At 34.1% G+C, this 27,127-nt stretch overlaps 1 protein-coding gene and 1 long non-coding RNA gene across 6 annotated transcripts in view; one reads left to right on the forward strand and one right to left on the reverse strand.

The window, feature by feature from the left end:
- Positions 1 to 26,651, forward strand: LOC110033614. 4 transcript variants are annotated; one of them, XR_002294963.1, is made up of 5 exons: positions 1 to 235; positions 311 to 477; positions 558 to 629; positions 1,458 to 1,497; positions 26,139 to 26,651. It is a non-coding gene; the product is annotated as an uncharacterized LOC110033614 (long non-coding RNA). The 4 variants fall into 4 exon arrangements; XR_002294962.1 differs by having other exon boundaries at positions 316 to 477; XR_002294964.1 differs by having other exon boundaries at positions 316 to 477; positions 26,143 to 26,651.
- LOC110033613 (truncated transcription factor CAULIFLOWER A-like) overlaps positions 1 to 27,127 on the reverse strand; it is a 46,727-nt gene that overhangs the window by 11,572 nt on the left and 8,028 nt on the right. For both annotated transcript variants that reach the window (XM_020737651.1, XM_020737650.1), the window contains exons 2-5: positions 11,782 to 11,860; positions 7,475 to 7,539; positions 7,299 to 7,398; positions 7,001 to 7,042 (exon numbers count right to left, since the gene is read on the reverse strand). In XM_020737651.1, coding sequence (XP_020593310.1) covers positions 7,001 to 7,042; positions 7,299 to 7,398; positions 7,475 to 7,539; positions 11,782 to 11,860 — 286 coding nt within the window. The remainder of the gene's footprint in view (positions 1 to 7,000; positions 7,043 to 7,298; positions 7,399 to 7,474; positions 7,540 to 11,781; positions 11,861 to 27,127) is intronic.

The raw sequence follows: 27,127 nt of genomic DNA on the forward strand, positions 1-27,127 counted from the left end.
CCTAGCCGATCTTCCGCACAGGCTGCTGATTGAAAATTGAATGGTTAGGGTTTAATTGGAAGTGAATTAAAAATCACATTCATCTCCTCCCTCACTTCACTTTTTTGGTGTGGAGGTTCCGACCATCATGCATTATAGCAGGCATGATCTGCGCAAGAAGGAAAGATCCGCAGCTCTCGATTTTGGGCTCTAAGATGAAATGAATAAGAGGGAACTTCACTTTTCATGCTAATTGGTACATTCCTTTCCTTCCCTACGATCCCTTTTTGTCATTTGCCATGAATTGAAGCAAATTTTCATTCCCAATCAGTGTAGTGACGGCGAATTAGTGTTGGAATTTGCAAATTGTGTTTTCTCCTCTCAGTAGGGCTTTTTGCAAGCAAGTCAGCGAATAAGAGGGACAAGAATCCGAAAAGGAGGAAGAAGGGATTACGAGGGAATTGGAAAAGTGATAGCTATGCGGAAAGCTCATTTGAGGTGAGAAAATTATATTTAGAGTTAAATCACGCTATAAGTTAATGATTTCTTGAATATCCTAAGAGGTTTACAAAGGCCAGGTTGTTTATACTAGGCGGAGAGCTCAAGAAGAGATTTAGGAAACTCCTCGTTGGGTTGCTTTGTCGATTCAGGTGAAATAATTTTGTGCTAAATTAAGAATAATACATTTATTTAGAATTTGAAATGCTTTCGTTAGTATGTGAATGTATTTAGAATTTCTGTATATTGAATGATACTTGCACATTATTATGTGAATGTTTGATGGTACTAAGTCTCACTGTTATTTTATTTTCTTATGATATTGATGTGATTAACATATTATAAAATATGTACTCGGAGGTATACTTATCATGCGGTATTCTTATCATGCTAGTTATGCATATGATTATGTATTTCTTTTATTTAATACAGGAATTATGATTACATGAATATCGCAAGTGTTGTGATATGTATGTTATTACATGAATGCTTTTAAGTACGAATGATAGAGAATGATGTAATTCCTTACTCCTGGTATTCAGATAGATATAAAACTGTGAGAACAGTTGGTATTAGATGGGAATAAAAAGTTGGGAACCATTAATACAAGAGGACTATTGATGACTGCAATGCTGGGAGGCCCCCAATGTTTATCCATAATTAATGTAGCATTCGGCTAGGTGAAAATCCAATAACATGACTTGACATGAAAATAGTTAAAACCAATACAATTATAAGTGGTAGTCCTATGATTAGATTGATGAATCTTATTATTATGTTTATGATTGCACATAAATGGATGAAATACATGATATATACAAATTTCATGACTCTCTGCATTACATGCCTTTTATTTTTCATATTTTATGAGTGTGACATCTGTTGTACATATGCACATGAGCTACATGTGAGTATACATGTTTTTTTTGGATAATAAAATTATTTATTTATCATTGATTATTTTGCTGTTTTTGTTGTAGCTCACTCTAAGGGATAATGATCACCAGCGCGAGTAACCAGGTATGATGTATGCAACTTTTGCATTATATATTTTTGGAGATTGTACAAAATTTTAGGTACATACCTTTTATATTTGATATATATATATATATATATTAGAAAGCCCAAAGGTTAATATATTAAATAAAAAGTAGAGTACATATAGATTGTGTGGGAAGTCCCAAACATGACACCCTGTTCACACGATAATCACCATATCAAATGGTTCCAAAAAGAGAAAATACAACAAAATACATAAAAGACCTAAAGAAAAACCAAAAGGTGCCAAAATATGGAGTATTAGGTAGCTGGAGAGTGACCCAATTTTGCCTTGCATCTGCCTCTAGTTTTAGGGAAGGAGCCAGCTAATAAATTAGTAAGATGAGTGCCGTTTCTAGTAGTATCCAATGTATCATCCAATAAATTCCCGAGCTCGAGTCGTCTTCCGTTCTTCTTTCTCCTGGAATAGACCTGTCATTCATTATCTGCAGATTGACTCACTTGATCAGTGGGTGTAGGTTGTTGAACATTAGAAACAGCTTCTTGTACAGCTACTTGTTGTACAAGCTGATCTTTTATCGGATCAAAGGAGTACTCTCTTGTGTCTTGGCATGTAAGTGAGTCTTCTTCAATAACAGTGAGTGGTATCAACACATTTGGATTTGTACCTGTAGTACGGTGTTCTTTATCTGGAACTGCGGTGTTGGAAAGAGCATCGGATTGCACCTTCTCAGCAAGGATGATAGATGACTGATCTTTAGCAATATTCGGCCTTAGATGAGGATGCAAGCGATAAGAAATAGTAGAGCTGTGGCCAAACATACTACAATGAGAGCAATAAGGAGGGTGTGATTCTATTTCAACTTTTTGCCAATACCCGTTGTGAGTAGTGCTAATTCATATATCATATGGAGCTGGTTGAGTGATGACTATCTCAACTAACACACAAGCCACAGAGGATCTGGTGACAACAAACGTAGGACTATCAACATTGAGAGATTTACCATAAACAACTGCTAAAGAGTTGAGAATTTCCATGTTGAACAGATGTAATTTTAACCCTGAAAACTTTATCCAAACAGGAATGATAGGGGACTCCGCTTTTGGATCAAAGTCAATAGCTCACTTCAAAATTTTCATAAAACGATTGTCAAACTTGATAATTTTTCGAGAGAAAATGTCAGTGTAGTTAGCACCGTGAGATAAGTGAATAAGTATATGTCTACCGTCAAGTAAGCCAATGTTCCAACTGCCCAATAACTTCATAACATCAAACTATTTCCGAATGATCTCCAACTTTGGGTGACCATAAAAGAATTTCGCCACTAGATCAAAACACAAAAATGACGCGAGAGTGCTGGTTTTAACCTCAGTGAGAATAAGAACATACTTCCTATTTTTTATCAAATTTTTTAATGAAAGTGTGATCCCCACCACCTTCAAGAGCCTCGTGGAAAGATTGTGGAACATTGCAGAACTTACCGATACCAAAACCATGCTCTGAACCTGAAATAGGGGCACGAGCAGGAATAAGAAAGTCACCGGCAAGGGCAGTTGCATAGGAGCAAAGCGTCGATGCCATCTCCCCCACAAGATGGCCATGGTCAGAAAAGAGCGGCTTGGCGAAGCGTGAAGTGAGGACGCAGAAAGCGAGCAGACTTCGGCTGTCTGTCGGGCGTGTCGCCTGGAGCGAGCGAGGAGACGACTGCGAAGGAGTGTTGTTGACTGCGGGAGACGACTGCGAGAAATAACGCCGTCGTCTATGGGATCAGACGACGTCGGCTGGAGCGATCGTATTCGACTACGGGAGACGATAAGGAGCGATCGACTTCGCCTGTGACTAGAGAGACTGCGAGCTGCGCATACGATATCGTGGGAGACGATGAAGAGAGTGAAAGATGACGAAGAGAATGAGAGAAGCCGATAGATTCACCGCTGGGAATCATCATCGGGCGAAACCCTCAGTCGGTGATGAACTAGTCTAACCAAATCGCCGCAAACGTAAAGATGATTGCCCTTTTGTTAAGAAGGGAAGTAGGACAGGTAGAAAAACAACAATCTTTTTCTTTGAATCAGAAATTTCTACACCGACGGAAAAATTCAAGTTTGATCTTATTGGAAAATTTCAGTGGAGACACCCTCCTATAGATGCTATCAGAAAGAGTGTGATCTTAAGCTAGTAGGCAAGTGGAAAGTGACCTCATGGATGAGAGATATGTGTTGATCCAACTAACAGTGTCTGAAGACTACACCAGAATTTTTTCCAAGAAATATCTTACTATCGCGGACAAATCAATGAAGTTACTCAAATGATCTCCTGATTTCGACCCAATCATGAAACTCCCACTGTACTGGTGTGATTTAGTTTATCTGGTCTCAAGCTGCATTTTTTTCACCATCAGGTTCTCTACTCTATTGGGTCCATCCTTGGGAATCTTTTGAAATTAGATCTGCCTACTTTCAATCTAACCAGACCCTCAGTGACCAGAATACTTGTGGAAATGAATGTTACTTTACCTGATATTACTGAAGTTTGGCTGGGCACAATCCATAATGGTTATTGGCAACAAATCGTCATGGAGCACAAACCCCCATATTGTACCCACTGTAATATATTTGGTCATGTCATTGATAAATGCCATAAGTTTCATCCAATTTTGAAATCTAAGTTTCAAGTGAATAAGAATGGGTCTAACCCTACTACTCTGGACATTTTAGTTCCACCTGGGAAGGATACTACCAGACAGGAGGTGTTTGTTGCCCTTGAGGACCCCCCATGACACTGTTGTTACTATTACTGCGAGTTATGTGATGCTGACACCTTCAAACCCCATAGAAAACAATACTGATGGACTATTACCTACAAATGATAGTGTTCAGACTGATAATCAGGAGAGCCTCGTAGCTCCACTTCTTCAGGAAGTATCCGGTGTAGAGGCAATTCATACTTCACATATACTAGAACCTATTGTGGGTACTACGGTTGGCAATCCTTCTGCTCAGCTCTACCACCCCATCTAATTCTTAAGATTAGGAATCTCAGGTTTATTCCAGGAGGAAAAAGAAGAATGGAGGCGGACTCCAGCTCAGGAATATATTGGATGATACATTGGTTACTACTGGCAATGTCGATTATCTTACCAGCTTATTAGCTTACTCCTTTCCTAGAACTAAAGGCAAAGACAAGACCAAATTGGGTCTCTCTCTAGCCACCTGATTCTATGTGTTTCAACACTGTTAAGCTTTTATTTAAGTACCTAATGTATTTTTCTTTTTTTTCTTGTTTTGGAACCATTTGTGGTTTTTGTGTGGGCAGGGTGCCATGCTTGGGCCCTCCCATACATTGGTTATGTATCTTTCTTTCTATTTAATATATTAGCCTTTTTGGGCTTTATATATTGGTGTCATTTTTCCCTGTATCAAAATATATGCGAATGTAAATGAATTATGAAATAAAATGTATATGTACGTTTGCGGTGATTTGTTCAGACTAGTTCATCACCCACTGAGTCCTAATTATGCAAGTCATGATGAGCGTGGGTGAAAATTTAGTCTGACCGAATCGTTTACCTTTGTCGAACTACAGTTGACTCTTAAGGCTGATGATTTAGTTAGGGTGTAAACTCCATCTCACTCACAACTCTATTAAGTTAATCTTGTTCATTTAGCTTAATATTAATAGAGATGATAATGTGATATAAGTTTATTTAAGTTAGAGATTGTATTTTTTATTTTATTGTATTGATCATGGCCTATGAATCTGTATATTTTTGCAATACTATACTCCAGTCAACACTATTATAGTATATATATAGGGTGTTACGATGAATTACCCAAGTTTAGAATTTTCAAATATTTTTGGTATTGCTTTAATTATAAACTCATGGTTTTAAGGAGAAAACTAAGCGAATCCATAACATTAAAAAAGGTGTTTATTTGAGGTATGTGTGGGTCTTTTACCACACAAATGTAGAACTTAAAGCACTTAGGCTAATATTCCGCACCACACTAAGAATATTATGTATTGGGAAGCCATTATTGAAGTCAAATACACAGTTGTGATGCCTATCAAATAAACTTATAATATTGGCAAAAAAACAGTTGAAAAGAAGAAAATTTTAGGGGCACTTTGACCTTGGTACCAACAAAAATTACCCAACTATTCATAGTTTTTGTTATTTTGGATGAAATTAGTAAACTTTCAAAGTATCTACAAACTCCTTGCCCTTTAACTTCAACTTTATTCAACCCTTTTAATTGATAAATGAGGAAGGTAAGAGGAACATTGCAGAGAATAGGATATGGATACTATGAAAAAGTTAAACCCAATTTACTTATAATGAATTTTTGGAATGAAATACTTCATTGCTTTCACTTCTACTTCATCTTTCTTCTATCTTTGAAGGTTGACCACTAGCTCATAAGATGTCCAACAGCTCAATATTGCTTAAGCTAAATGTGAAACTATACATGACCGTAGGAATGTAGTAGTAGTGCCCGAAAAATGTTACCTTGCCTCAAATTTTGATCACAAGCTTATTTCGAATGAAGCAAAATGACCACAATATAATTTCAAATATACATGATTTTCTAACAGTGCCCCAATTCTCTATGACCTTGATAGATCAATGATGAGCTTATTGGACGTTCAATAATCCAATATAATTGAGATTGACACAACACTTATGCCAAATAATTTAGGCTTGACAATGAGGTCCAAAAATGAGCTTCAATGTCTCCGCCACATACAAAACCTTCTAGACATAACATGTGTAAGTTGGTATTTATTGCTTCTCCAAAAACTGGTGCAGCTCATAAACACTGTAAAAATTTTAGGTGAAAATAGACACTTATTATGATACATGTTAATTAATTACAATCGGATTTTAACAAAGTTGAAGTTTGCTAGATGGTGAGGACTTAAACCACCGAAATCTAAAATTTTGAATTAAAAAAAAAGACCTCGTTGATGCACTCAAGAATATCTTTTTCACCTAAGGACTTAAAGGGCCATAGGTTGAGTCTAGATGAATATGAACCTTTTTCCTCTTCTTCCTTACTTGTGAGATAAGAACAAGAATAAGGCATGGTACTAGTTTAGACACTTTAGAAGTGGCATTTGCTTGGGAGACCCGTTATGTATTACGACCCACCTCATATTATGATGCATACAATATGCAATATAAATTCTCAAGCCAATTTACATGTAACTGAAGCCCTGAATCTAAAAATAATAAATGTATTTTATGGTCATCAACTTCACATGTTTTACATGTTAAGCATGATAATAAAAGAGCATAACCTTATAAAGAAATCCACTAGTTCACAAATTTGAGCTCAATTGAATTAAGCTAAACGACTTGAGAACTAGGCTAACTTGTCCCTAGCTCATTCACGTTAGCACATTTGCATCTTTAATTAGCACAAGTGAGCGATATATACTAAAGAAAATAGTCATCTTTTTCTGATAGTTAAATGCGAAAACATTTAAAAACAATCACGTCATTTGTAATGTCATTATTACCTTTTTTTGTAGCTCAGAAATTGAATCTACCATGAGCTGTGTCTGCAAAAGAAAAGCTTGAATTCAGGCTTGTTGTATAACAAAAAAAACGAGGAGAAAGAAAAAGCAACTGCGTTCATGAAATGCCAACATAACTTCATGAATAGATATTCTGTATGACTTTCCAACAGCAAACTTTTAATTAAAAATTACAAAATTTCATCACTACATCTCATCTTAAAAAAATCAGCGCTCATTACTCCATTCTCCAAATAACACCAATTGAGAATGATTCTTAGAAAGTGATACTAGTTTGTACCTTTCTTGATCTTATATGCTTCAAAGAACTTTCAAGCTGCTGCTCAAGATGTTGGAGCTCTTTAATGCTCAAAGAGTCAAGTTGCTCCCCCATAAGGTGCCTTAAAAATTGAGGAAATGTTCAAGGCCAAAATTTCGTGAATGGTGATGTTAAGAACATCAAATATAAGAGTTTACCGTTGGCTCTTTTGTAAGCTTTCAACCTTTGCCTTCATTTTATTATATTCAAGGCGCCAATCTGCCTATATTCCATGAACTCAAAGTTAGTGGACGCTGAAAACTTTTAAAATGTCAGCACGTAGTTAACAATAGGCACTGTAAACCATGCATGTTACTTTGAAGTAATTCAATTGCTAATTTCTCTTACTCACTTCTGCCGCTTGCAGCATAACTGGGTAGAAACTGCAATCATAAAAAATTGCAAAGAAACTGCAGCAACTATGCTATAAAGAAACATCTAGGAATTTACACCCGGGTGTTCCAGTATGACTGTACATTTAAGAATTAAAATTTCAAATCAATATTCTTAACATGCACATTTAACGCCACGTTCACCGCTAAGGTAATTATCTGATAATCAGCATGTTTGTAGCCATTTTAGTTGTCTAATTATCAGTGATTGCAACCTCTGCCATAATATTTTCTAGGTAAATAACTTCACATGACCTGCATCGTAAAAGGACAAGGACTTACCTATTTCTTACTTTAGAGGCATAATTTGTTTTCTTTGGAAAGTTGAATGCTGCACAAAATTGTTATAGACGAGATCTAATCTCAGAATCTTGAGAGCATCTTCTAAGTCCTTTACCAACTAGGCTAACTGGCACCTACACCATAAATAGTATTGTTTTAGGTGAATGAGTAGTTGGAAATTTGTCAAACAAATTTAATTTCTTGTAAACTCAAACCCACAATACTACACAGAATTGAACTCTCAAACACAAAACAAACTTTCTTTGCTTCTTTTTTTTTCTTCCTAAGACGCTTTGTTTCCTACTTGTTGGATTAGAGGTAAGGAAGGATTTATATATATATTAAGAATCCATCCGCATAATAAATTTATCACCCGCCAATAAATTTTAATTATTTCTTTTTCACCTCAAACATTTGTTTCACTTATCTCAACTTCCAAACATTTTTCAGGTCTCACCTTCCATATAAATTTAGCTTTCTTTATGGAATCAAATTATTTGACTTTAGAACAAGTTTAATTCTCAACAAGTGGTTGCTTTTGTTTTTGGAAAAAAAAAAAAATAAAGGCATAAAGCGATGAATTAAAAAATTAAGGGGATCAAAAAGAAAAATAAAATAAAATAATACAAGAACAACTTCGAGCCCACTAAGGGTAGGTCACCCTTTACCTTTTCCTTAATAGGAACTAAGGAGACTTACTAAACTAGAACCTGGTTCCCGACAAGATGAAATGGAGGCCTCTCTTGTCTCTTGAGCTCTTTATCTTTGTGTGGTGAATGAAAATGCCCTCTGCCCCTCTTTCTAGTATCACAGTGCTAAATGTGATATGTTTCCTCACTCGTCTTCTTTATATTTCTCCTTGTTGTAAGAGGGTAGAGGTTATAAAGAAGAAAAAACAATCGAATCTCTATCAAAATACTTTCATGAATTGCATCAAAAGCATGCTTGATCCCTCTTTCATATCTTCATCATCTTGAGATTGTAGGTCATAGGTTCATATGGGATCCTTAGGCTCAAATAGAAATAGTAACACATATCTCCACTTTTCACACACTTTTAAGCCTAAATTTATCACTTCAACATTATTAAACTAGTTAATTTTTCAAGATAGGTCTGAGGTGTCACTCGTATCAATTTCCTTAGCACATATATGGAGGTCAGTACCCATGTTAGTACTACATGCACCAACTAAACTATCCAGACCATCCTAAAGCTATGTGAAAAGAAAGTACTAATAGCATATTCAAATGCTTTTATTAAACAAAATCCTTGCCAAAATTTTGAACACTTTTTATATATATAGTTAAAATATGCCACCATTAAGGATGTTATACTTTAGAGCTTTCAATTTCTTTACAAAATATAGGATAGAAATTTCATCATTGACAATAATTAAAAAAAAAAGACAAAATAACCAAAAACAAGAATCTTAGAGCGGACAAGGTGCATTACTAGAATTTTGAATACTTCATTCACAACTCTTATGCAAAATCTCTGCCAAAGTTTTTGGTAATTTCAAAAGATACTTTAATAATGCCTTCATTGTTGGCGTTAGGCATTCGTTCAATCAAATTTCCAAAGAATTCTAGCAAAATTCACTATCATCAAGAATTAATGTAGGCTAAAATTATAAAATAATGAAGCAGATAAGAAAAATCATTGAAAATTATTTTAGAAATAAAAAGATACGCATAATATATTATATGACCTACTAAAAAATTTACATGTTATTTTAATAAAATTCAATGAAGTGGTAGGAGTTGTATGCTTATTTTTATTAAAGTGATATTGAAAGAAGCAATGAAAAGTATATTATACTAAAAAAAATTATTGAGGAGCCTAGTAAAGTTACCATATGTTGAAGAAATTGGCCTATGTTTTAATGATTTATGCTCCATCAGTTCAATAACATTCCAATGCCCACTCAATTTAGGTCTTTGCCAATTATCCATTTAAAATAGTTTTTAAAAAATTTGAGCAATCATAAAGATTAATAAAATAGTTAATAAAATTAATAGAATTTATATTTTTTTACATTTCAAGAACATTAAAAAAAAATAAATAGTTAAATTTTTACCTAAATTAATTTTTCTGATTTTTAACGATAAATAATTAGGAAAGGAAACTTATTTTGAACTCTATAAACTAATAGCCCATCTCAATTTTGGAGTGTCAAAGTCAAAATATTAGTGATGAGTCTTGTAGTATTGTGTTTGCTTATATAAAAAATGTTTATTTCTAAATTACCAATAATCAAGTTGAGTACAAAAAATTCTACAAAAGATATCATTTTGCACTCGGTGCTGGGGTAAAAAATATGATTACTTTTTCAGACTCCCAAGTCATTATAAATTAAGTTAATGGACAATGAAATATAGGGCACATAGTCATGTAAATATTCATTTTTTAAATTGAAAACTAAAATTAATAAATTCATATGTTTAAAAAAGAAAAAAATTCTCTGAGAACAAAATGAATTTTGTTCTTTACTTTCCAAAAGAGAAAATGTTACCAATATTTCTAAAGCTAATCATGAAATGGACAAGGCCTAGAACTATTTAGCTCAACTAATGGAGATCTTGGTAAATGTTACATATTTGTTGCAAATTTTAAGTTGGCAATAGTTGGCCAATTAAATACTTGGCTAAGGGTCAAATAAGCAAAGTTGACCTACTTGCAAAGGCTACTTGCCCAACCTACGATGCTCCTTGCTAAAACTCTACAACCTTAGGTGAAGCTGACAAGATACTTCACATGAACTCTACTTTTAAAATTTTTGATTTTTTTAACACGCATAATCAAATAGCTTTAAGTTGGCTAAGCTTACTTTATAGCAAATACTCAATAAGCCTTGCAATGTAGTTTCACTTGCATTATTTAACTATAAATTTTTTCGTAAGGGTTGTGCTTCTAACACAACCCATAAATAGGGATTCGAGGGTGAGTCAGGCATAATAAATTGTTTGCTCAAAATTTGTACTTTCTAGCAATATAGTAACAGCCTAAAACTTCTCACTTTTGATTCTTTTTCTCTTCCCAATTATCTCTTATTTTATAGCCATTCATATCAATTAGGTTGTGGTGTTACCCAAAGATAGATTTGAACTCAGCATCCACTTCAAAGTGTTTTGTGAATAAGTAGTCCTATTCATATAAAAAAACTCAGTTGGGACATTTTGATATATTTGTTAAGAGACAATATTTACATAATACCACACTTTCTGATTTGATTATAGGACATTTCCTTATATTATGCAGTACAATAAGAAACTAAATAGTTTTTGGCACTATAAACAGTATTTTTTTGTAGGAAAATAAGAAATGTCTTGTAAATAAAAAAATGATCAATATCACCTGGACGTTGCAATTTTTGTTTATAATTAAGCTTCTCACTTGGCATCATGAAAATAAAGATAATTACCATTTATTTTATACAAACATACATAATTTGTATCATGCTTTTTCTATCTGCATTCGTGAAAGGAAATGTTTGAATGGATAATGACTGGATCATGTTATTTCAGACTGCATGTACCTAAATTTGTATTATGAAATCCACCTCTAATATTGAATTGAACATAATATTTCAGAACATTTAGTTCACAAGGAAAAGAATTCTTTCTCTCTTTCTCTCTCACTTTATTTTCAAGCAACAAGGCAAATTTTTATTGGAGTCAGAGTGTATGCAGAAGCCAACAATATATCAGTAAACATTATTTAATAAAAATGACAAAAATGAGAAGGATGGTAAATATATATAAATTGCCCGAAACAAAATCTTTCATATATACCTGGGGGTTGTCTTCATTGGAATATAGTGCTCTTTCAGTATATGAGTAGTGTTCATAACGTTCAAGAATCTTCTCCATACTACAAAAAGAAAGAATAGTCATTAAAATTTTCATTGGAAATAAATTATCTTGATTTGATTTAATTCTTTCATTTTACTTATATCATCAACATTTTCATTTTTTCTCTATGTATGATACATTTTTCAGTTGGTTTTAAAATAAGAAAAAATATTTTTTCTTGGTATTTAACTATCAGTATAGTATCAATATTAAATAAATATTAAGCACAATACACAAACAAGGGACAAAATTTTCATAGCATTAGCTCATTTTATGATTATTTTTTATATTTGATGCTCCTTAGTAAAATGAGATGTAGCATATATCTAATCTGAAATAGTAATACTTTCATTATATTTAATGTTCATTATGTTCACATGTATCTATATGAGATATATTAATGAAACTTAATATATGAAGTGTTAACTTAACACTGAACTAATTACAGCAATTGCCTTTTAATTGGGTGGTGTTGCCTTAGTTTTTAAATGGCAAGATTGAAGAATTATATTGCACCTTTCAAACCTTTCACGAGGCCCTTTCATGATGTGTGAGTAATTTAAAAATATACTAGTTAGGTTTTTTCTTAAGAAAAGATCCTTGTAAGTTAATTTCAAACTAAAATATCCCCATTTTTTACCACGCCCTACTTAAAAATTTTGCCTAAATTGACATAGATTCTAAAATATTCAAACCATATTTTAGTAAGGATCAAAACATGTTCAAATTTTAATTAATAAGGATTAAAAGCATAGTTAAGCAAGGTTTGATCCATGTTAAAAACATGCTCAAATCCTATTCAAACATGATTAGAATAAGGGTTGGAACCATTTTGAAACACGACTCAAATAAAACTTGAGTATGCATTAATATGATTTAAGTGAAGTTCAAACATTATACAAATATGGTTTAAATAAGATTTTTATTTGGTTTAAACAAAGTTTTCCTTTTTAGATATAATAGAGTGCATTCATAGCCTTATAGAACATACTACTAGATTGATACAACAAAATTAGTGCAATCATACAAGTTATATTAGGAGAATATGAATGATATAGCACAATAATAATAACATAATATTTGTTCAAATCAATAGATATAACACAAAATATATATTACATAGAGTGCAATTCCATAGCTGAAACAAAAAATCCAATACACAGATGGTATAAATTAAGAAGTGTTCAAAAAGTAAATAAATTTTTAAGGAAATAATAATTGCATAATAAAAAAAAATTCTTTAATTATTTGTCAAAGAACATGCTCTAAGTTGTAGTTGATTATGCTTCAATCGTCACTTTTGCCTTTTGCTTAAAATAATAGTGCTCAATTTTTTATAACTCAAACTATGATAAACTTTGTAGTAATATGAACTTAGGATGGACAAATATCTACAATAATTTAATTTATAAAAATGATCCATCAAATGTAAAAAAATAATAATCCACATTTACATTTCAATCCAAAAATAATATTATGAAATCCTTGCCCAGTACACATCTTTTTTTTTCTTTTCTAGCTCAACATTCTCAGTATTCTCTATCTAAGAAACTGAGTTGATTTTCTCCTTAACCATGAATTGTCATAATATCTCTAGTACCATAATACTATTGCATATCTAATTACGGTGTCTGTGTTAAGCACTCATCTTCATATTAATGTCCTCATGAAGTACCATGCAAGCATATCTTTCATTAGTTCACTCAATGTTGTTTCATATGACCTCATATCCCATATGTATCTAAGAAATACTTTTTTTTATCTCTAAACAATTCAATTATAATTGCCATGTTGAGGAGGACATCATCTACTATAAAATATATCTCATGCTTTCGGAACTCATGCTTGCGGACAACATTCCATTCAACATACTTTAGGAATGATGTCTCTAGGACAAAATTCTTGAAGTTAATATCTCGACCTAAGTTGACATCTAATAGTCTACTCTTTTTATTTGTCTAATTAAATTCCTCCTCAAGTTGGTGGTCTCAAAATCCTAGCTTAGTGATATATCAAATTTAGCCAAATCAAATCTTATAATCTTATATACAATCTTGAGCATGGTACAATATCTCTCACTCTTATTATCTCTAGATATTTTTAAAGAAGTTGATGAATTAGGGCTCGAAAGATCTATGGTTCCAGATAGTTGAAGAAATAATTAAATAAGGGTCTTTCAGCATTGAAAATGATATTGTTAGGCTTAATTTAAGTCATAATGTTTTTCTTTTACACCTCTAGCTCCATATATGACCTGATTATTTTTATATATCTTAGTAGGTTCGTTTACTTAAATAAGGGTCTTTCAGCAAAAAGATATGTATACTAGAGTTGTTACTTGTGTTCGAACTGAAGGAGGATTGACCAAATATTTGCCTATTTCTATTGGATTACATCAGGGGATCGGCTTTAAGCCCATATCTTTTTGCTTTAGTTATGGATGGTCTTACTGGACCTTTACAGGAGGATGTACCTTGATGTATGCTTTTTGCTGATGATATCCTTCTCGTGGATGAGACGAGAGAAAAAACATAGCAAAAACTTGAATTATGGAGGTCTACATTGGAGTTCGAAGGCCTTCAGTTGTGTAGAAATGAAATTGAATACATGTAATGTAATTTTAGTAGTAGTAGCTCTAGTGATAGAAGTGTAACTTTGGGTGATCAAGTTATTAAAAGGTGTGAAAGATTTAGATATCACGGGTCTGTTGTTCAAAGCGATGGTGATATAGATGGGGATGTTAATAATAGAATTCAAGTTGGTTGGTTGAAGTGGAGGAATGCTTCGGGCCTTCTGTGTGATTGAAAAGTACTGCTTAGACTGAATGGAAAATTTTATATGACGATGGTGAGACCTGCAATGCTCTATGGCGTTGAGTGTTGGCCTTTAAAAGAGAAGCATAATACTAAGTTAAGTGTTGTCGAGATGAGACTGATTAGGTGGATGAGTGGCTTTACACTTAGAGACAAAATGCGAAATGAATGTATTTGTGATATTAGAGAAAGTCGTCTTAGATGGTTTGGTTACATTAAGCGTCAACCATCTAATGATCCGATTAGAAGAGTAGATGTTTTAGATTCTACTTATGTAAAGAAAGGAAAAGGTATACCTAGAAAGACTTGGGCTTATTGTATAAAAAATGATCTTAATTTATAAGAACTAAATGAAAATATGACGCAATGGAGAAAAATGATTCATGTAGTCGACCCCACGTAGTGGGATTAAGGCTTTGTTATTGTTGTTGTTGAATAGGTATGATTATAATGCACATTTTCATACATAATAATAAAATTCAAAGAAGTTAATTCTGAAAGGATAGTTGGAGCAAAATAATACAAATTGAATCAAATTTGAATTATATTCGAATAATGATCTAATATTGTTAGAAATCTATTTAAACTTCACTCTAACCTTGTTTGAACCTTATTCCACTTATCATTAAACTTTGCTAAATCATATTTAAATTATATTTGAATCATAATCAAACATTATTTGAAATTTATTAAAATCGGTATCAAACATTGTTAAAGCATGTCTACATAATCAATATTTGAACCATATTCTAACATTATTCAAAACATATACCAATTTTGTTCAAAACATGTTAAATTACAATGAAATCTTATTTGAATCTTGATCAAATAATTTTCAAACTTTCTTTAAATATTGTTTAAACTTTTCTCAAGCATTGTTCAAAGTTTGTTAAATTTTTTTTGGAGTTTGTTCAATCTTTATTCAAACTATCTTTCTCATCTTCTTTCTATATTGTTTGAATGTACAAACAAGATTTGAATTAGGTTTGAATATAGATTGGTCAAGATTTGTATATGTTTCAACCATTTTCTTAGCGGACAATGTGTGACCTCTAACATTGTTCTTGGTTTAATGTTAAAACTAGATAAGAAATGTTTAGCTCAATAACACTAAACAACTAGCAGGAGGGAGAGAAAAAATCTTCGTCTTGAAACCTCTTTATAGACTTATCATAGACAAATGATGACCATGAGAGTTACAAAAGGCATAGAGAAGAGAGAGCTTCCAATGTGTCATAGAATCAGTGAAAGAAAGAGCTTCCAATACGTTATTGAATAATTGAGAAGAACAACAAAATAAACAAAACAAAGAACACATATTTAATGTAGAAAACATAAGATAAAAAAATCATGCCCAGAGGATGAGACATTACTATGACAAATAAAAAATTACAAAAAGAGAGTGTTGACTAAGATAACATTGAACTAAAGAAAAAGAGTAAGTCATATTTTGTAGAAATAAAATAAGGTATTTTTAGATTTTTACAAACCCTTTTTAAGAAAAATACTTAGGATAGAGCCAAAAAGGAAGAGCACGTTGATTATAATCTAAACACTATTTTAAGTTTAATCTAATAAGTGAAAATTTAATTTTGTGATCTTAAAGATAGATGTCATTCTTTATTGTTGCTGTCATTGGGATTAAAAATTAGGTCTGATAATACTGATTCTAGATTCAATGTGATGAAGAATAAAATAAATAATAGAACACAAATTTTATGGAATACTTAAATGGGAATAGAAATCATCAATGTTTATGGAGTTCAGTTAGGTTCTAATTATTGTTTTGAAGTAGTTTATGGAGGTGGATGCTCATTAAGGATGTATAGATAATGTTCTTATGGTTTAGTTTGGATCCTGAAGAAGCTATGTTACCAAAGTCTTGACAATGGTGAGGTATTGCACCATTATGCTGGTACCCATTGTGAGATGGTGGAATTCATTTGCTAGCCATAAGCCTCTGGATCTGTTAGTGGATTATAACCTTTTGCCCTAGTATTGTCCATATGGTTGCAGTGTTTTGTGTAGTACACATGGGAGGTTCGAATTGGAGATAGGGATGTTAATAATCCAATTTCGAACCGAGTTGTGGTCGGCTTAAAATCAATTCAAATGGATTGGGTACCACTTTAAATCGACTCGTGGCACGTTATATTCGATTTCGAGCTAGCTCGACTCAAAATTGAACTAAGCTCGATCCGAATCAAAATGAAAACAAGCTGACTCATTTTGAGTTATTTGGATTTGTTTTAGCTGAAACCGGCTCTATTCGGCTTGAAATCAGAACTAGCTGGCTTAAATTGAGTTATTTTGGATTGTTTTAGCTCAAAATCAACTTGTCGCTTGCTACATTCAATTTATTTTGCATTATATATATATCTATATATATATATATATATATATATATATAGAGAAAAAATAATAAATAGAAAGAAAGATACAGATAGACTGTGTGGGAGGGTCCAAGCATGACACAGCCCACACGATAACCACAAATGGTTCCAAAAATAGAAAATACAGAAAAATACATAAGAGACCTAAAGGAAAAAACAACAAAAAGTGTTAAAATACATAGTATCAGGTAGTTAGAGAGCGACCTAATTTTGCCTTGCCTCTGCCTCGAGTTTTAGATGAGTCAACTAATAAATTGGTAAGATAAGTGTCAATGCCAATATTAACCAATGTATCTTCCAATAAGTTCCCGAGCTCGAGTCGTCATCCATTCTTCTTCTTCCTCTTGGAATAGACATGTCATTCCTCATCCGAAGATTGGCTCACCTGATCAGTGGAATGGTCTAGAGTGTGTCGGACATGTGACATGTGTAGGTTGTTGAACATGTTGTTGAACATTAGAAGCAACAACTTGTTATATCAGCTGATCTTTTTTTGGATCAAAGGAGCACTCTCGTGTGTCTTGACATGTAAGTGAGTCTTCTTCAATAACAGTGGGTGACATAAACACGTTTGAATCTGTACCTGTAGTATGGTGTTCTTCATCAGGAACTGTGGTGTTGGAAAGAGGATCGGGTTGCACATTCTCAGCAGGGATGGTAGATGACTGATCTTTAGCGATATCCGGACTTACATGAGGATGCAAGCGATAGTGAATAATAGAACTGTGACCAAACATTCTACAATGAGAGCAATAAGAAGGTGATTATATTTCAACATTTTGCAAATACCCGTTGTGAGTGGTTACAATCCATACCTCATCCGGAGCTGGTTGAGTGATATTTCTCTCAACTAACACATAGGCCACAGAGAATTTGGTGACAGCAAGCGTGAGACTATCAACCTTTAGATACTTACCGTAAGCAGTTGCTAAGTAGAGAATTTCCAAGATGAATAGATGTAATTTTAACCCCGAAAACTTTATCCAAACAGGAATGATAGAGGACTTCGCTTTTGGATCAAAATAGATAGTCCACTTCAGAATTCTCATAAAACGGTTGTCAATCTTGATAAATTTTCGAGAAAAAATGCGGTTGTAATCGGCATCGTGAGATAACTGAATAAGTATATGTCGACCATCAAGTAAATCAATATTCCAACTTCCCAACAGCTTCATAGCATTAAAATCTTTCCGAATGATCTCAAGTTGTGGGTGACCATAAAGGAATTTCCCCACTAGAGCAAAACGCCAACAAGATGCAAAAGTACTGGTTTCAAACTCTATGAGAATAAGAGCAAACTTCCTATTTTTTTACCAAGTTTTTTAATGAAGTTGTGATCACCACCACCTTCAAGAGCCTTGTGGAAAGATTGTGGAACATTGAAGAAAACCAGACTCTGAACCCGAAGGAGGAGCACAAGTAGGAATAGGTAAGTCGCCGACAAGTGCAGTGACATAGAAACGGATCGTCGATGTTATCTCCAGAGCAGTTAGGCGAGCCGCTAGAAAAAGGTGAGCAAACTTCAAAATATTGAAGTTGTAGTGGAAAAAACAGCAAAAGCAGGAGGTGCGAAACTTTTGCTTCGAGCACAAGGAGAGACCGCGCCAGCGTGGTCGAAGAAGAAGTTTCTATATATATATATATATATGAACTTCTGAAATTGTTTGTGAATTTTGACCCACAGACGAAACCACCAATCATTCCGGTTTGGATTCGTCTCTGGTCTGAAATTTTATTATTTTTCTCAAAAAATATTGTACTCTATTGCCACAACTTATGGGAAGCCACTCAAGACGGACATTCCTACTTTTAATCTGTCCCGTCCTTCTGAAATCAGAGTACTTATTGAAAGAGACATCACTTCACCCGCTTCTGAGGAAATTTGGTTGGGCACACAACACCATAGATATTGGCAGAATGTAGAGATTGAACATTTTCCATCGTATTGTTCGAACTATCGTATGTTCGGATACTCAAGCTCTCAATGTCACCATCTACATCCCCAACTCAGACAAAAAAAAGCAAACTGCTTCGCTAGAGGCTGTTATTTTATTTTCTTCTGATCAGCAGGCAATATGACAACCATTCAATCCCCAATTATAGCTCCCTCATCCTTGGAACCTTCTATCGTGGGGGAGAGGAGTTTCTTCAGATTCCGCTTGCCCTAGAACCTATCATTGATAATACAGGTGGAAATACTTCTACTGCTTCACAACTGCCTCATCAGGTCCAGAAAGATATTAATATTACTCAGGCTCATGTGGATCAAGACATGCAATGACCTACACCTATCCGACCACTTTTGGAATCTATTGATCAGATGAGTCAATCATCGAATGAGGAATGATAGGTCACACATCAAGGAGGAAGAATAAGAATGAAGATCTACTTGAGCTCAAAAATCTGATGGATGATACTTTGGTTACTACGGGCAATGGTACACACCTTACCAATTTATTAGCCGGCTCACTTCCGAGAATTAAAGGCAGAAAGACTAAAGTGGGATGCCCCTAGCACTTTTGTGTCATTTTGTGGCTTTTTGTTCTCAATGTCACCATCTACATCCCCAACTCAGACCAAAAAAAGCAAACTGCTTCGCTAGAGGCTGTTATTCCATTTTCTTCTGATCAGCAGGCAATATGACAACCATTCAATCCCCAATTATAGCTCCCTCATCCTTGGAACCTTCTATCGTGGGGGAGAGGAGTTTCTTCAGATTCCGCTTGCCCTAGAACCTATCATTGATAATACAGGTGGAAATACTTCTACTGCTTCACAACTGCCTCATCAGGTCCAGAAAGATATTAATATTACTCAGGCTCATGTGGATCAAGACATGCAATGACCTACACCTATCCGACCACTTTTGGAATCTATTGATCAGATGAGTCAATCATCGAATGAGGAATGATAGGTCACACATCAAGGAGGAAGAATAAGAATGAAGATCTACTTGAGCTCAAAAATCTGATGGATGATACTTTGGTTACTACGGGCAATGGTACACACCTTACCAATTTATTAGCCGGCTCACTTCCGAGAATTAAAGGCAGAAAGACTAAAGTGGGATGCCCCTAGCACTTTTGTGTCATTTTGTGGCTTTTTGGTTTTCAACCTTTTTATATCTTTGTTTTATCTGGGTTTTGTGTGTGTTGTATTGTATGAGTTGAACTTTCTTTTAGGTCATCTCATACAACATTTCTATATCTTTTTTGTATTAATATATTTGCTCTCGAGCTTTTTCTCTCTCTCTATATATATATATATATTTATTTATTTATATGAAAAAGCCCAATGACTGATATATTAAAGATAAAGATACGGATATGTTTGTATGGGTGGGCCTAAACACCCAACCCACACGGTACAACACACACAAAAAAATATAAAATTTGGGTACATATAGAAATAAAAAGAAACCCAAAAACCACCCGAGCACTAAAAAAGTGTGGGTCATCCCAATCTAGTCTTGCCTTTGACTCTAGTTCTCGGTAGGGATTCAGCTAGCAGATTGGTAAGGTGCTGACCATTACCCGTAGTAACCAAAGTATCATCCATAAGACTCCTGAGCTCTAGTAGATCTCCATTCTTCTTCTTCCTCCTGGAAGTGTAAGCCTGCTTTTCCTCCTTCGAAGAATCCGCCTGATGGGGTTGAGCTGAAGCAGAAGGATTACCAACAGTAATACCCACAATAGGTTCTACAATATGTGAAGTATGAGATGCCGCTACACCATATACTTCTTGAAGAAGTAGAGCTGCGAGGCTCTCCTGATTATCAGTTTGAACACTATCATTTATAGGTAATAGTCCATCAGTATTATTTTGTATGGAGTTTGTAGGTGCCAACATTGCATCACTCGCAGTAACAGTAACAACAGTGTCATGGGGGGTCCTCAGGTGCAACAGACACCTCCTGTCTGATAGTATCCTCCTCAAGTGGAACTAAAATGTCCACAGCAGTGGGGTTAGACCCATTCTTATTCACTTGAACCTTAAATTTCAAATTAGGATGAAATTTGTGGCATTTAGAAAGGATATGACCAAACATCATACAGTGGGTACAATATGAGGGTTTGTGTTCTATGACGATTTGTTGCCAATAACCATTATGGATTGTGCCCAGCTAGACTTCAGTAACATCAGGTAAAGTAATATCAGTAATAAAGTAATATCCCTTTCCACAAGTATTTTGTCCACTGAGGGTCTGGTTAGGTTGAAAGTAGGCAGATCTAGTTTCAAAGGACTCCCAAGGATGACCCCAATATAGTAGAGAACCTGATGGTGAAAAAAATGCAGCTTGAGACCAGGTAAACTAAACTATACCAGTACAGTGAGAGTAGTACAGTGAGAGTTTCATGATTTAGTGAGAGTTTCATGATTTTTGTCGAACTTAGGAGACCACTTGAGTAACTTCATTGATTTGTATTCGATATTAAAATATTTCTTGGAGAAAATTTTGGTGTAGTCTTCAGCCACTGTTAGTTGGATCATGTTAGTTGGATCAACTGTTAGTTGGATCAACACATGTTTCCTATCCTTGAGTCCCACTTTTCACTTGCCTACTAGCTTAAGATCATCAACACTCGTTCTGATAACATCAATAGGAGGGTGTCCTCACAAAAATTTTCCAATAAGAGTAAACTTGAATTTTTCCATCATGGTAGAAATTTCTGATTCAAAGAAAAAGATTGCTGCTTTTCCACCTTTCCTACTTCCCTTCTTAATAAAAGGACAATCATGTACTCTCACGAGATTCCTTATAACTGATTTCTTATAACTTGAGGGGAAACCCACTGCGGACTCCACCTGAGGGTTACCCATCATGTGGACAAATGAAACTTTGTCCGGTTCAAACCAGAAGGAGGCGCCATCAGAGCAAGGAGAGCTGTCGGATTAAGCTACAACTTGTTGTGGCAGGAAAAATAATGAACCTCTGTCACAGACGCAGCACGACGCGACGAGCGCGAGTGTCGAGGAGACGCGAACGCGTCATCGTCGAGACGCAGACGAGCGCCGACGAGCGCGAGCCGACGAAGGAGAAAGGAGCGGAAGCTTCGAGCGACAAAATCAATGGCGATCGCCATTGTGTGTGTGTGTGTGTGTGTGTGTGTGTGTGTGAAAATATCTTTGCTGTACGTAGTAGTCTCTGGACTTTGAAGATATAATTCTCTATAAACTCAATAGTCTTCCCTCCAATTACCATGCATTCATGGCATCTATTAAGAACAATCTTCAACCTCTGATTCTAGATGATCTTTATGCAATACTATAATGAAGAGCTCAATCAACCTCTAAAGAAATGCAACAGTCGAACCATCTTGCATTCAGATCTCCTCTGGTTCTCATATCAGCACCAAAAATTAATCACAACTCCCTAAAATTCTCTACCATCACTATCAGATACGCAACATATCAGTTCATTATGCATCAAGTGGTATCACTGACATGATAGAACATATCAGCCACCTATAGCCTTGATCACTAAATCAACATGAGTACCAATACCAATTGGTACTTTGATAGTGATGCTACTGAGCACCTAGCAACAAATTCCAACTAGCTTACAAACACTCAATGCTACGAAGGAGATAGCTCAATCGCTATACGAAATGGTCAACAACGTCGTCCCATTGCTCATACCGCTCAAGGCTTAGCTCCTACTCCCATGTTTAATCTAATTCTTTCAATATTCTTCATGTTCCCAATGTTAAATACAATTTGCTTTCATTAAACTTACCGCTAATAATACTTGCTTGGTTACTTTTACTGCTAATGGTTACTCCATCAAGGATGTAGACCAATAGAGTTCTACTTGAAGAACCCTGTGTGTAGGGTCTTTATCCGATCAAGTGTAATAAGGATTTTGGATCTATATCAAGCTCTTTGGCTCTCATATCCATTCGACAAGTCTCCAATTTATGCCAGAAAACTTAAACACCGCTTTTTTAAAGTTCTGGAAATCATAGCTCAATGTAATCCTACTTTAATTTTCACCAAAGGTCATCAATCTACTTGTAATTCTTGTAGTCTTTCCAAGAATCATAAACTACTTTTTAGCACTTCCAACCCTCATGTTTCTCATCCTCTAGAAATAATATATTCAGATGTATGGGCGCCTTTCTCCATTCCTTCTAAACAATTTTATAAATACTATGTAGTTTTTGTGGATGATTTTTTCGTTGTTCATGTGTTTATCTTATTCGGAACAAAAATAAAACAGTTGAGAAATTTAATTACCGAATTCAAACATTTAGTGGAAAATAAGTTTAACACACACATAAAGACTCTCCATACCGATGGATGTGGTGAATATCCCAATTCTCATCTTACCTCCTTGGGGCATTCAACATCAATATATTTGTCCATATACCCCATAATAGAATGGGATTGCCGAAAGAAAGCAAATACATGTTATAGAAAAAGCTCAAATCCTTCTTAATGAGGCCTCTTTACCTTTCCATTTATGGGTTGACACACATCTCATAGCTCGCTACCTGATCAATAGAAAACCATCCATAGTAACGTACTCCAAATCTCCCTATGAAGTGTTACATGGCAAATCACCAACTATAATCACCTCAAAGTGATTGGTTAACAGTGTTATCCCTGGCTCAGACTATTTTCTAAACATAAATTATTACATCTTTCCTATACCTTTCTAAAAATGATATAAATACCATAATAATCAAACTAACAAATTTTACATATCAAGACATATCTTGTTCAACAAGGCTATCTTTCTTTTTCAACAATCACCAAATTCTTGAATTCATAACACCTCTTACTCCATATCCTTACCTTCACTTTTACTTTTTCCTAACCCCTCTCTACAGCTCACTTAATACACATTAAATCCTTCAATCAACTCTGTCACCATCCCACCAACTTTCAAGACAAAAACTTTAAACATCAATTCTCCTTCAACAACGGCTTCCACACCCTTACCTTACTCTTCTAAAAACCCAGCTATTACAACCAATCGAGAACCTGATCTATTACCCTCAGATCCTACTCAAGCTCATCAGATGATTACTCGCAAGCAAACATGTAATCTAAAACTAAAATAGATTATGAATCTCATGCATCAATATTATCAACTTAAACAATCATGCTACTCTACCATGATTAAATACGCACATTGACAACAAGCTATGCCAGAGAATTTTTATGCATTTCATTCTCAAGGAACTTGGGGTTTAGTTTCACCACCATCAAATTAGAATGTCCTCAATTACAAATGGACATTCAAAATAAAGTATAAAAACACATGGATTGCTGGCCAGAAACAAAGCCAGACCGGTAGTGCAAGGATTCAAGTAACATCATGGGATTGACTATATCGAAACCTTCAACCCAGTGGCCAAAATGTCCAGTATTTGGGTTTTTCTCACTGTCACCTTACCTTTAATTGGAACATCATATAAATTAGATGTTTCAAATACTCTATTGCATTAACGCCTAACTGAAACTGTATATATGGAGCAAACATATGGTTTTTAAGATCATATTGATCCAAATTAGGCATTTCATTTAAAGAAAGTAATTTATGGTTTAATCAGGAACCAAAATAGTGATTTATTACTCTCATAGGATATTTACAACAATAAAATTTTAGTTCTGGCACAAGTGACTTCTATCATTTCTGCTAAATCACTGAAACCTCACACATTTACATTTTTATCCATGTTGATGAAATTTAATTAATAGGAAATGGTAAAAAACTCATCCACATCATTTTACAGAAACTTCATATATAATTTAAGATGAAAATTTTGGGTACTATATCACAATTTCTAGACATTTCTACAACTCCAATCAAACATGGACTACATTTAATTCAGACATTATACGTTCAGCAAATACTTATAAACTCATGAATGCTCAACTCCAAACTTATTCACAATCATATAATTCAGAGAAGTTCCAACAAAACTGATCAAAGTCTCTTCAGGATCCTTCTTTTTATTGCAAAATTGTAGGATCACTGCAGTAACTCACTCATACGAGGCCGAACATCTCTTATGTAATCAATCAAGTCAATCAATCCATGCATCAACGTACTCGACATAATTTTCAACAATTAAAACATATTCTATGATATGTTCAAAACAAAAAAAAAAAAAAAAAAAAAATTTTGGGTTTTAATTTTCCTTTGGAAATTTTATATCCATTGGAAATCTTTAAATTACAGTGTATGTTGACTCTGACTAGGTTGGTGACTCTATTGATTGTAAATCTACTAGTGAATATTGCATTTCTTGTATCAAAGCTCATATTATGGGCTGTAAAAAGCAAACTATTGTGGCTCACTCCTCTACTGAAGCAGAATATCATGCACTCGCTATATCTGCTACTGAAATAGTGTGGATTTGACATTTATTACAAGACTTACAAATCTATCACTTTTAACCAACCAATTTATACTGTGATAACAGCAGACACTCTATTGTAGCTCTGGAAAATAACCCCAATTTCCATGCATAAACTCAACATATTGAAATAGTTTGCCACTATATCAGACAATTCATCAACAAGCAAATCAAAGTACAACATATCACCACTATGGATCCGTCCATTGATTTATTCACAAAATCTGCACTAATGCTTGTTTCAAGTATATTCATTCCAAACTCACAATCTCAACTCTTGATTGTCAGTTTGAGGGGAGATATTAATTATCCTATTACACAAAATTTAAGAAAATATCATAAGAAACGATTTCCTCTTGTTATCTGCTGTAACTGATTTCGGTTGGCTTTATTGTTCTTAATAGCTATTACTTAATATAAAGAGCAATGTATAATTGGTTGTTGTATGATTGAATAAAAATCATTGTCATTTTCTATATTCTCCACTTTTCTTCTCTATTTTCCTCTTTTTTTACTTCTTTTCTCTTGTGTGCATGCATAGTCAATTACATTAAAGAAATCTTTTAATTTCTTGAAGATATGATTGAGATGTTAGAGCTATGATTAGAAAAAGATTTTGCAATACATCTTATAATTAGTTTTATTTCTACAAAACCCATACATGATCATTTTCACATGATTATATATTTTAATCACTCATTCTCCCACCATCCAATACCCAGGTAGGCCTCATCTTTTGAATAACATGCTCATGTTTGGAGAAGACTTGGTGGCGTGCAACGCTCTTTTAAGCTGTTGAAAATATTTTAATATTGCAACAATTGGTTAACAACAAAGGATAAATCTTGCCTTATTGTAGTCAGATATTGAAGAGAGCCATCCAAATGCTTATATAGTTTAGGATTATCACATAGTTATTGATGTTCTGGCAAGATTTTAGTGGTAGAGGACAGATGATTAGAAAGAGTTTTACATTAACTCATACCTACTCTTTTTAATATATCCTATGCATAGTGTTTTTGATATAAAATGCCATCTTTAGTAAGGTGAATATTTTTACCCAAAAATGTTGAAACTGTTCCAAGGTTTTTCATTGTAACTTGCTTTGAAGATCTTGGATGAGCTGTTGTATGAATAACATGTTATGTTAACAAAATATCATCTACTTATAATAATAAGTATGTGACAACTGAATTTCGCAGATAGAATAGCAATGACGGCTCAACTTTACTGTATTTAAAGCCATAACTGAGAAGATATTGAGTGAACATATTAAATCATTGTTGAGGTGTATGTTTGATACCATAAATTATTTTTTCGAGTAAATAGCATGATGCTTCAGTTGATTGTGCATGTATCCTAGTGGTTATTTCATGCATATCATTTCATTTAGAGTGCCTTATAAGAAGGCATTCGACGTATCTAATTGACTTATTTTCCATTTATAATGAAGTGCTGAATTGCAACACAAAGCAAAATTTTGATTGTTGGAAGTTTGGCAACATGACCAATGTTTCCTTATAAGGAAGAACATATTCTTACTGAAAAACTTAGGCCACTAATCTTGTTTTATTCTTGGCTATGGTGCCTTTCAAGTATCTTTTGATTTTACTTAAAAACCACCATTTGTGATGTCAAAGTGATTGATGGCGGTCAATAGTGGTCAATGGCGATCAATGACGATCGACGGTGATATGAGTGGTGCTGGACT

The sequence above is a fragment of the Phalaenopsis equestris genome, unplaced genomic scaffold (assembly GCF_001263595.1).
Source record: "Phalaenopsis equestris unplaced genomic scaffold, ASM126359v1 Scaffold001236, whole genome shotgun sequence".
Taxonomy (NCBI): Eukaryota; Viridiplantae; Streptophyta; class Magnoliopsida; order Asparagales; family Orchidaceae; genus Phalaenopsis; species Phalaenopsis equestris.